Here is a 12,536-nt window from a genome sequence, read left to right on the forward strand (position 1 = left end):
CTTAACAAGGACATTCCACATATGAAATACTTTCCTTTGAGCATCCCACCAAAACCAAGGTAAAAATGCTAGATTTCTAAGTTCAAAGTTTAATTTCAGATGTAGAACAGCTGCTTCAATTTACCCCTTACAAAGGTCCTGATCAATCATTCCATGCATGCTAAAGAAACCTGGACTAGCTGACCCGATCCCTGTCACTTTCCAGTTCCTTTATACTGCGGCAGCCTCTCCATCCATCTTCCTTCAGGCTACCAGAACCTAGGAAAGCACCAGATCTAGCACCAGACTGGGAACAGCATACAACTGAAATCCAGTCCCTCAGAGGGAGCCCACTGTGTTGAGATATTTCTAACACATTCCTCTTTAGGGCACCTTGAACATTGGCAGACTTATTTACCATGGCAACACATTAACAGCTTAATATCATTTATGGTATGTCTTTAACTGAAGACTCAAAACCTTTCATATAGTCCAGATATATCATCAAATCTCCCTCCAATCTCAATCACTAACTCATCACCTTCTATTTAAAGCCTCTATGAATTACAACAAACAAATGTTGTTTTCAAGAATGCTCCTAAGCAGAAAGAGCAACAGAATGGATGGAGGACTGAGACCCCCAGTCAGGTTCAGGGCAGTAGAAACGGCAAAGGGCCCAGCGGGGGGGGGGGGGGGGGGGGCAAGAACATCTGCTTTTATCATCACAGGGGCCCTTCCAACTACCTATACAGCTTTGTGTTCATTGTAAGTTTGTGCATGTAACTGGTTTTTTAACTCTTATGACACCCCAGTGGCACTAAAGTGGGCCTTTGGGGGCCATCAATCCTAATAAAACCACATGGAAGATGATTTGAAGAAATCACTGGTGAGCCAGTGGGGATAATTGTGTATCCTCAGAAACTCACAGATTCAGTTTCTGTGTTTTGATGTTGCCTGAAAGGACGGTGTTAAAAGGTTAAATGAAGTTGTCTCCTCTCCGGATTCTCCAGCCGGTGAAGAACAGCAGTCTGCTTATCACATTTCTCTATTTTTGGTTATCTTCTCTATTCTCACTTGTGGAATGAAAAACATTGTTATTCATTTGAATTGCTAATAGTTGTTAGCCTGGTCCCAGATCCAGGTGTTTGAGTAAAATTAAACATCTGAGTGGACCTTCGTACCTCCTCCTAGTTCCCAGTTAATTTGATTCCTTACAACTGAGCAAAGTATTAGACATTTTCATAAAATCTTTAACTGTTTTTTTTTCTGTTTTTTCTTTTTTTCCAAACACTTTTAGGAACATTTTAGTTTTAAAGTCTGAAAATTATTACCTGGGGAAAATTAAAAGCAGTCTTGAAATTAGAACTTGCTTTTCTCCTAACTTAAGGAACAAAGGATCTTAAACCGGACAAAGCCGCTGCCCTGGAAAAAACCTGCTTCCATACTGACCACCAGAATGATAATACCGGTAATAAAATAATAAAAAACTAACCTCATTAAGAGGAAAAAAACCTTTTTCAAAGTGCAACACCCCCAGCTTTTGCTCCTCATCCTCAGCTAATTCCATCACATTTACCTAGGAAATATTTACCGGTAACAGCATAATTTCTAATGCAAGCCAGTCCAGGCAGCCCAAGTACCACCAGTAGACCCTCACTGATGAACCACTGCTTTGTATGAGCTATCTCTATAGTTATGCTGCTATAGGTTTAGTTTTTGGAGGACATAGGGACCCCCATTTCATCATTCTGCTTAAATCTCGCTCTATTCTCCTATTCTGCAGAATCTGTTAGTTCAATCTCTAACATTCTGCTCTCTCTGCTTTTCCTCAGAGTAGCTTTGCCTCGGCTGTTCCTGTTTGGCTGTGACTCCATCCTGGAGAGAAACATCAGCTGTGCTGCTTCCATCAACACCCTGTTTCTCTGACTGTGACTGGCTGGATGTGTTCTCTTCATCCTCTAGCATGGGAGCTGGCTCGGAGCTCGTCTGCATGGTGTTTCCTGGATGGGGCCGCCTTTTACAGCTGCTTTTTGTGTCTCTGCTTCTGTCTCCTTGAACCCCACTCAGCCTCGGCAGATGGCCGCTCACACTGAGCCTGGTTCTGCTGGAGGTTTCCTTCTGTTAAAAGGCAGTTTTTCCTCTCCACTGTCGCTTCAAGCATGCTTAGTGTGAGGGATTGCATTCAAGTCAATTAGTCGATGCAATCAACTGGTTTTCCTTAGATAGAAAACTTTGAATCAATTTGACTGGATGATCTGGTTGAACTGTAAAGTGCCTTGAGATGACATGTGTTGTGAATTTGGCGCTATAGAAATAAACTGAATTGAATTGAAAATTATAGTTTATCCATAAGTTTACATGGATAAACTATACATGGAAAAACTATACAACTACACCCCTCCCCTGCTCTTGAGCCTCATTTTGCAGCTCAGCAGGACACCTCAAGGTTGTAGAGACCAGCTTCTACATCAGTACCTCCACTGCACATCTGCAGACACACAAACAGAAATTCACTTGGTTCCCAGGGGGCTTTGGGAGCCGATTGGGACCTCTTCACTAATGCAAGAAGTGATAATAGGAACAAGGGAGAGGAAACTGTGGAGCATAGTGGAGGGAATGAAAATAGGAGCCTTGTTAGGAGCTATGCTAACACCTTCCCATTCTCACTTCCTTCGTCTGCCCCAGAGCTGTCGGTGCTTCTGTATGGATAAAGGGCTTTGGGTTGCTCACTGGCACGCCAAGCACCAAGTAGCAAGTGTAAAAACTGCTGGCTCCCTCTGCCTTACCAGTTTAAATATAACTCCCTGATCAGTGGCAGCTGCTCCGGCGCAAAGCCCCTAAAGCTGACAACTCCCCTTCCCTGCAGGCTGGGTTCGGCAGGGCCCTCCGAAGTGGGGCCAGACCGTCAGAGGGGGCCGAGGTGTGAATGCACATGTGTTGGTGCCAATCAGGACTAAGTTCTCCATACTTCCCTCCTTATCAAGACCCCCACATGCACTAACCTAGATAATGGAAAATAAATGTAAAAAACTAGAAGCTCACACTCTGTTTTAGTTGTTCATTTTCTTTCTGACAGAACTATGTAATGAATATCTGTCAGTTTTTTTCCTTCCGAGTGTGAACAAGGAAAGGAAGATAAAAGTACAAACATCAGTGGGGGTTGCAGTGCGTTTATAGCAACAACTCAGACAGAACAGGTTGGGCCAGTCTGCAGAGCGCGGCCTGCGTCGACAAGCGCATCTGCTGAGCAGAGGTCATGTTAGAGGACTCAACCAGGAGAGCAAACACTGGCCTCGCCGTCGCCCTGCGTGCGGGACTGTGTTGTGCTTTCTATTGCAGGCAAATTCCACTGTCCAAGTGTCGAATAGACTAAAGCCAGAGAGAACCTGGGTTATTTCAGCCAGCCACACATCAGTGTTTAGGGATAAACTTTCCACCCACATTAACTCCACATTGTGTGTGTGTTGCCAGTTGTTTATGTGCCTCCTGTCTCAATAGGTGCCCACGTCGGCCTCATCAGGTATGTCAGCTGCTATGCTGCCTGTGGGCAGAGGGCCCAGCCCCCCAGCAGGGCTGGAACCAAGGACCTTTCATCTAAGATGGCGCTGAAAGCCCCTCCAAGGTGGAAAGATTCCCCATCGGTCAGCTGCTTTCCGGAATGGGAGGCTGCAGCAGCTGAGAACAATCCCCCATCAGCTCAAACACACACCCACTGACGATGATGCGCTCTACCTTTACTGCCACAATAACATGTTAATGTTTTTTTTTCTCCCACTCATTTAAAATCTACACCTTAATGAAAGCAGGTGCCAAGTAGACTATTCGATTGCATGATGAGTCTTTGGCATCATACTCAACTGTGAGGTCGGCCCTGTATCAGTCAACAAAAAGCCTGTTTAAACAGTGAATCCTCCCACACAGAGCGGATCTTTTGATTTCAGAGGACATCTATTTCAGAAAGACACTTTATTCTTCAAACGCTGTGTGCTCAGACTTAAGGGGGAGGGGCAATGGGGGGTATTTATCCGCATGCACCCGCACATGGATGTTTGTGTGTCTCCTGGTTCAATAGAGCACCTACAAAGTGAGGGATTAGGGAACATTTCCAGACCATTCCTGAGGCAAGACCAGGCCTATCCCATCAAATATCACACCTGGACTCACACCACTTCTTTCCCCCCAGGATTGGCCAACTTCCTCATCCGGCCATTCAACTGTGACGCTAACCCACAGCCGGCCTGGAACATCCGTGTTTGAATAGGAGACTCTCTAAATGCTCCTAAGAAAATTAACCTTGATGTTGGACTGTGCCAGAGTAAATGAAAATACCTTTCTTCCCAGCACATATTAGAACTAGTTTTTACATAAGATCCTACTTTAAATTTAGTCTAAAAATGACCACAGTGCTGAAGAACTCGCATCCTTTAACCCAATGGACAGGGTGATTAAAGAAAAACGACTAAAGCAGCAAACACTCAGCTGAGACTGGATGAGAGAGACTGAGGGCACCCATTTGTGTTTTCACTTTTAATTAAAAATAATATAAGAAAAAAATCACAAAATGCCTCAGTAACATTAATCATAAAGTAAGGGAAAAGATTTATGGCCTTCAACATATTTTACAAATGGCATGATGCAGCCACCACTATGTCTTAAAGCCTTGAGGGTTAGGAGTGATGGAGGGTCAGTTTTATATGTAGACCGTGAAAGGAAAATTTTCCTCTCATCTTTCATCCTTCTAATTTTTCATTAAGACCACATTGGTGGAGTTTATGAAAAACAACAAATTTTACCACCTAAGGCAGGGGTCACCAACGTGGTTCCCGTGGGCACCAAGGGGCCCTCAAGGACAACATGGGGTGCCCTCAGCATCTTTTGAAAACAGAACAATTCACCAGTGGACTAAATCTGAAATGTTATTTTTACTGAAGCTCTTATTTTGAAGCATTTATGAAGCATCTTATCACATCAATAAATTAGAAAATTTGAGGATTTATATGGATTTCATCATGAGAATATTTAAAAGCAAATTAAAAATGAAAAGAAACAATAGAAATATGTTTATTATCTATGAAGTTCAGGTGAACTGCGACTCCTCTAGTTCATAGGTCAGTATTGGTAGCCCGTCCTATGACTCAGTACCCATAAAGTAGCCCTCAGCCTTAAGAAAGTTGGTGACCCCTGACCTAAGGTGTGGATCTCTGAAGATCTACCAGGTACCGTCAGCTTCTTGCCATCTTATTTGATGAAGTTCTGAAGGACGTCCATTTCCTGGCAGGTTTGCATACCCGTTCCATCGTTAGATAATGGGTTGAACAGAGCTCTATGAGATATTTAAAGCTTGGGAAATGGTCTTATAAGCTAAACTTGTATTTTAAGATCTCTATAACTTTCTCAGTGTTCCATCTGCTGTGCTCATTGGTCTTCATGATCCTATTTGTTTATAAAAAAAATACGTTTACAAATCTTGTTGCCTTTCAGAGAACAGCTGAATGTAAACCTTGGTTTGATTACCCAAGGTTGGACTCTATTTATTAATTAAAATGAAATGTGAAAGCTTTTAGTTGCATTATATTTTATTTGGTGGTATCGGGGAAAAGCGGCAGAATTCATACGTAGGTTAAACCTTAGGTTTTTAAATGTAAATTAGGCTGAAAGCCAACAATCATTTGCCTTCCTGTTCATCATTAAATATGGCGTAGTCATAAACTTCCAGTGAAACACAAGTTTGTGAAGGAAAGTTGAAACTTGAACATAATATAAAAAATGTAAAACATATTTTGGCAATAGTAATTGTCTATTTGCATAAAAGTGGCCAAAATGTTTATTTTGTTGCACGGACAGTTACGGGTGTAACGATAATCACCACAAATGATTTATTGTATTAACATATTTACCTTTTTGATTTGCTTTTCCAAAATGTCTATCAATACAGTGTTTGCAAAGACCATAACGCATGTAGATACATGCATTCCAGCAATGTGCAGGAACCCACAGTATTTTACTGAAAACCTACCAAGTAAAACAAAGTCATTCCTCTGGACTCTGAGGGGAAGGGAAATCCAAACCAACACTTTCCCCTGACTCACGTCTCTCAGTCTAACAGAGCAGATGCGTGGTGAGAGCTCCGTTCCACTAAGAGCAGCACAAACGAGATGAAGAGAAATTCAAGAAAGAAGCTGGGAAAAAAAGCCAGGAGAGAAGCCAAGAACAACACAAGTGGGCCATGTTTCTCTCCATCTTTAAGTTTATTTAATTCCCACCTTCTATCAAAAAGTGCAAAGCCCAATCTGGTAGCATAGAAAAAACTATTTCCAATGCAGTTTTGTATAGAAAAAAGTGGTGGTTTGCATCAAACTCCAGTTTCAAGCCTTAGACGAGGACGAAGCAGATATCAGCGCCATGCATCACTAAACTGTGAGAAGACAACCGTATCTCATGCGGGCTGGATTGGACAGACTGTGGATGATGACACAGCTTATCTCATCCCGGTAAAATGAAAATAAATGAGTGAAAACATGAACGACAGCCAAGAAAAAAGTCCTCCTCGCACATCGTGTGCATAAACTGCGGCGCAGCTAAAGCCCGGAGCCCCCATGCTCGGCCCTCGTGGGACCCACCGCTCTCATAGAGGAATGTGATGATACGAGCGAAGAGGTCAAAGCCCGTTCCCACACTGAAGAAGCACCAGATCAGGTCAAACATGCACTGTTACCATTTTGAACAGTTATTAATGCAGCGATGTTAACAAGTGAGGAAATTAAATCAGGCCTCAACTGAATACACAGCAGAACAAGACGGGCCCCCACCTTGGTACTGCAACAGCCACCAGACTGAATACATTTATCATCATTGAACAACCTGCACTACCTTTTAGTCACATTCAGCAAGAAAATCTGCACACATTTTACAAAGTGTGCTTTTGTCAAGAAAAAGGAAAAATTTAGCCAATTTCTAAAAGTTGAACTGATGGCAGAGTCCTTAGCTAGAAATCAACTGATTCATATTTTTTTTGAAGGCTAATGCTGATACAGATTATTCTGGAATCAGTCTAACTGATCCCCGATATGTGCTGCAAATATTTTTGGGCCGATTCCTGAAACCGATATTGCTTTTTCTTCCTCCATTTACATCACTGCATGCGCTTCTCTTTATATCAAGGCATGGCTGCTAAAACTTCGTGTGAATCGGTCAATGCGGGCATATATCGACTGATACCAATACAAGGAAAAAAATGGGGTCTATCTTCACTGTTGATTTTCACAAATATTCCAAAGTTATTATTTGCTTACGTTACTAAGTAGACACTTGAAATATCTGCATCAATCGGGAATCTAACTTATTTCAACTAAAGGTCAATTACCAACAAGTCAAAAAACAAATGCTATTCAGCCAAACTCTGTCCCGAACGTTTAACATCTCATATAAATCTAAGGAATACTAAAACCTCTTTTTTTATTTTCAATACAGGTATAGCCTCCATGGAAAAATTTGGACAATAAGAACCAGGCATGAAAAAAAATTCTTAGCTCAGAAATTAATAGATTTCAAAGTGTGAACTAATTTTTTAACTCAAATATGAAAGTATGATTGTCACACTAATAAATGCTATTAGTCTTGGTAGGTAGTGATCTACCAGACGATAACAAGAGGAGATGCTTTCACAGCATCTCTATGCAAGTACAGCTGCAGCCCAGTTAAAAGCCTGTTAAATGAACACAGTGATGGTTAATGTCCAGTCAGTTCCTGCTCATAAAACTTTTCAAGAAGTGGATCAATTAATGTCTCAACTTAATCAAATATTCTTACATTTCAATGCATAAAAAGTTTGGACTTCAAACGACAGTTTCCAGAGGTCTCACTTTTTATGTTTCTAAGTTTTAGTCCAAAAAGTACGGAGCCCCTAAAGGGACATGGAGGGAAAAAATAAAACTTTTGCGAGATCCTGCAAAAAATAAACTTTTGCGAGATCCTGCAATACTTTTGCGAGATCTCGCAAAACTATTCCGGGAGATCTCGCAAAACTATTGCGGGATCTCACAAAAGTATTGCGAGACCTTGCAAAAAATTAACTTTTGCGAGATCCTGCAAAACCATTCCGCGAGATCTCGCAAAACTATTCCGCGAGATCTCGCAAAACTATTGCAGGAGATTTCGCAACACTATTGCGGGATCTCGCAACACTATTGCGGGATCTCGCAACACTATTGCGGGATCTCGCAACACTATTGCGGGATCTCGCAACACTATTGCGGGATCTCGCAAAACTATTGCAGGATCTCGCAAACGTTTATTTTTTGCGAGATCTCGCAATACTTTTGCGAAATCCTGCAATAGTTTTGCGAGATCTCGCAAAACTAATGCGGGATCTTGCAAAAGTTCTTTTTTTCCCCTCCATGTCCCTTTAGGGGCTCCGTAAAAAGTTCCCTATAAATAGAAAAAGGTTTAGAGATGGATTCTATCAAAAGTTTAAAAGGAAGGAAGGACAGAAATGAAAATAAGGAAGAAAGTGAGAGCTAGAGAGAAGAAATACAACAATGGAAAGGAGAAAGGTAGGACAGAGGGAGAAGGAAAAGTAGGATGATAGGACATTACATTACAAAGACAAGGAAAGGAGGAGGAAGAACTTACAGTATGTACATATTGAGCTAACATGGAAGGAAAGAAGTAAGGGCTCAGGAAAAAAAGAACAAAGAAAAGGAAAATGAAAGGAAAAACTTGAGGACATGAAGGAAAGGAAGGACAATATTTAGATGAGAGAGAGGAAAAACTCAAACCTTACATACAAGCCTTTTCCAGGCCCATTAGAAACCCAATTGATCTCCAAAACATCCACAGTGGTTTTACTTACTATTTGGATTCCAGTTGAAAACAAACTGGTCGGCTTCACATTCTGTTTTTGCTGCTCTATCTGCGTCTCCAGCTGGGCAGCACGAACTTTGTGCTGAGCCAATAAGATGGTGGCAGGAAGCTGAGACTGTTCCTGGAGGGACACAAGTGATTTGGGGAGAGTTCAGCGTCTGTCATGAAAGAGTTTCATTAAGAGCTTTTCCTTCAGAGAGCAACACAGGCGGCAGCCTCCGTCCGTCACTCATCACTGGAGCTAAGATAACCATCAGTAAATGATGCTTTCAGGCAAGCACTCACTGAACTGAAGGCAGAGATATTAAAAAGTTGTGACCGTGCAGCAGACGGCGTCTAGAAAACACAACCTCTAATTAAATGCAAGGTCAGGCACATATGTCTAAGTGCACAAACTACAAGAGCTGGGATCATGAAACAGCCTTCATGCAACAGGCAGGAATGCTGAACCAGTGCCGAGGTTAGGAACGAGCCAGAAAAATAACCTTGAAGGAAAACTCCAAGGTTATCTGTGTTTACTAAAAACCTTCAAAATAATAAACGCTCTAAATTTCAAACCACTTATTAAATAAATATGATATTTCTTGCAGCTCATCAGCTTTCTTTTCCGTTTTATTTTTTAATCTATAGTATAGAAAGTGTAATAAGCCAAAATTAGCTGGTTGATTAGTCTGGTTATTAAGGAAAAAGGAAAGCAAATAGTATATTTTCAGCCATCTGACAGACAGAGCACAGCATAAATCTGGGCATTCCATTAATAAGTTAGAGGGAAAAAAAAAAATTCTTAGTTACTAGTAACCAACCGGTTCAGAACTAAAATTATAACATTTATCTAAGATAAGAAACAATTTCAACAATAGCTTTGATTGTTCAAATATTCTTGGCTTGATCATTTAAATGTTTCTATTAAATCTAATTCAAACTGTGACGTTAAAACATTTTAAAAGAAATGGTAAGAAAATGATAAGAAGCTGCTGCCCTTAACACCAATATGTAAATTAGTGTTTTTACTGATAAGAATACAGTAGATATGGAAACTAAATAGATAAATTCTGGTGCAAATGGTCACAGAGAGGTAGAGATGTCAGAGCCCAGGAGAGTTCCCCTCAGAGGGGGGTCTGAGCTGATCTCATCTGCCTACAGTCAACAGGCGCTGTGCCTTAAACAAACAAGCACACAGCTTAGCCTGCTATCTGTGATGGTGCTTCTGCAGGCAGCTCTGCAGGAACAATAACTTCCAAAGCCCTCAACTCAAAACAATGAAGCTGAAAGGCTTTGGGATCAGAGAATGAGAACAATGCAAGCCACAGTGCAATGACTGGTAATAAGCTCTTAATGGTGTTGCAGGCATCAAGCCTCAGGCTGACTGTGTAAGTGTGTGTCTGTGGATGCGAGGTAAAGTATGCACAGAAGCTTTTTTTCCCCTTGTCGTTCCTGATCCCTAGATTTATCAGTTTTAGTCAATTCGGTGACACAACACGTGCATTTCTCACCAGTTCATCCAGCAGAGCCTGTTTGCTCTTCCTCTTGGCCTGCAGCTGCCTCTTCTCCTCCTGCAGCACCTCCAGCCGCCGCTGCTCGTTGCTCTGCTGCTCCAGAAGCAGCAGCTCCTCCAGCTCTTCCTGCTCCCGCGTCTGAGGGAGGAGAAGGAAACAGGATCTTAAAAACAACCTGCAACATCACTGACCACAAATCAGAAGTCATGCGAGCTCCAAGCCACGGTCTGGCCTTGTCTAAGGGCGGAGTGGAGATGGAGCATACTAGCTTGGCCTTATTCCTCTGGATGATGTCTTTGTTTTCCCTCTGGTACTGCTCCATCCTCAGCTTGGTGTTCTCCACATCAATGTTGTTTGTTAGGTTGTAAACTGTATGTAAAACAGAAAAAGGAGAAAGGATGGCTTTTAACTCTAAAGAATCAATGCTGTGTAACTATGAAGTCTTTTTAAAAGTGATAAATTATAATCTAAATATTGCTTCTTGTAATATAAGAGGATCAAAACAATGTAATAAAATAAAATCTGAAAACTTAGTACATAATATGCTTCTGTGCCAAACACTGATCTATTTCTCTTAAACAGAACCAAACACATTAATTTATCATATGAAAAACAAAATACAGTGGAAGTAATTACAAAAAAATCTATACATAAATCATTATCTTCTGTAGATGTTCAGTTCTATTCATGTCCACTTTATTTCATGCAAATGTAATTGCATTATATCCTCTAGGGCAGCGGTCCCCAACCACCAGGCCGCGGACCAGTACAGGTCCGTGGGTCATTTGGTACCAGCCCGCACAGAAAAAAGTATGTATATATATAAAATTTATCGACGATCAGAGTCTGAGTGATGTTTTATTTTGAAAAATATAAAAAATTGCGGTATTCTCTCCCAATTCCATCAGTCGGTGCATCTGTGCCTCTTGACACAGGTTAATACAGGTTAAGACTCATCCTCTCTATAACATCCTATCTTTGTGAAGCGGGATTTTCTGCGGTTACAGTGACCAAAACAAAGCTACGGAGCAGACTGGACATCAGGAGCACACTTCGTCTGTCATTTTCTCCGATTATGCCTAGATGGGACCGGGTTGTTGTTTTATTTTTATGCTGTTTGTATTTGATTTTATGCCAGTCGTATCATTTTACTCTATCGTACCCCCACCTCCCGGCCAGTCCGTGAAAATATTGTCTGACATATAGCGGTCCGTGGTGCAAAAAAGGTTGGGGACCGCTCCTCTAGGGGGCTTCACTTGTAGCCTTCATGGCCACAGCAAAGTGTCTGCCAACAGAGCAGATGTTGGATATTTGGACTGTTTTACAACATCTAGCTGATTGAAGTGGTTCATAAGATCTGTTGAATCCAAAAGAGTTCCACTTTCACTGTTAGTGTAGCAAAAACCTGCTATAGGTCTAAACTCCTTTCAAGGCAAGCTTGCTTGGACTGCGTTATCCTGGCATGTTAGCAGCTATGAAGTAACTTTATTTCTATACTGTGAAGCGTCTTACTTTTATTTTTTTGTAATTCTTTGAATCCCTAGACAAATGCAATAATGTTCTTTATGAAGCCCTCAGACAGCACTCCACACGAAGTCAAACCCTGGCCTAAACGCACACATTTTTCACCAAACCAGCCTCTCATCCATACGAAGCCGGCGTTTCGGGGGTCTGTAAACAATCTTTTTTTTTTATTAAGCCTTCAGAGTGGGAAGATTTTGAAACACCGTTTTCGCGTTTCCATCTTTAAGCTCTAACCGCATTTTTTTTCTTACATGCATGCATCATAGTGTCGCCTCTAAACACGCATGCGCGACACAGTATCACAACAACAATGGCGCCGTACTGTGTTGAATGGTTGCTGCTAATGCTACTCACCCTGCTGTCAGGCTTACAACAGAATCTTCTTCTTCTGGAATATCTCCAGGGAGAACAGAGCAATATAGACAACATAGTTCAGCACCTGAATTTGACTGAACCACGAAAATGGACCCGCAGGGCAACCATGTATAAATATTAGTGCGCATGCCCAACATTTCGTTGCCTGTTTTCGCCTATTTTTGCTTTGGCACCACAGCGCCACTTATAGGCCTGGCATACATTTTGCAGCGTTTTCATGCATTCGTGTGGACGCTCACATTTATTTTACGTCTCCGTCTTTACGACAAACGTTCTGGAAAATATTAGCGTTTCGTGTTC

The 12,536-nt window shown here is 41.6% G+C and overlaps 1 protein-coding gene across 3 annotated transcripts in view; it reads right to left on the reverse strand.

Moving 5' to 3' along the window:
• mnat1 (MNAT1 component of CDK activating kinase) overlaps positions 1-12,536 on the reverse strand; it is a 52,924-nt gene that overhangs the window by 26,277 nt on the left and 14,111 nt on the right. For all 3 annotated transcript variants that reach the window (XM_038286233.1, XM_038286232.1, XM_038286231.1), the window contains 3 exons: positions 10,603-10,706; positions 10,335-10,475; positions 8,831-8,962 (listed from right to left, as the gene is read on the reverse strand). In XM_038286233.1, the coding sequence (XP_038142161.1) occupies positions 8,831-8,962; positions 10,335-10,475; positions 10,603-10,706 (377 nt within the window). The remainder of the gene's footprint in view (positions 1-8,830; positions 8,963-10,334; positions 10,476-10,602; positions 10,707-12,536) is intronic.

Source organism: Cyprinodon tularosa, unplaced genomic scaffold (genome assembly GCF_016077235.1).
Source record: "Cyprinodon tularosa strain WSP-4 unplaced genomic scaffold, ASM1607723v1 ctg222, whole genome shotgun sequence".
In the NCBI taxonomy this organism is placed as follows: Eukaryota; Metazoa; Chordata; class Actinopteri; order Cyprinodontiformes; family Cyprinodontidae; genus Cyprinodon; species Cyprinodon tularosa.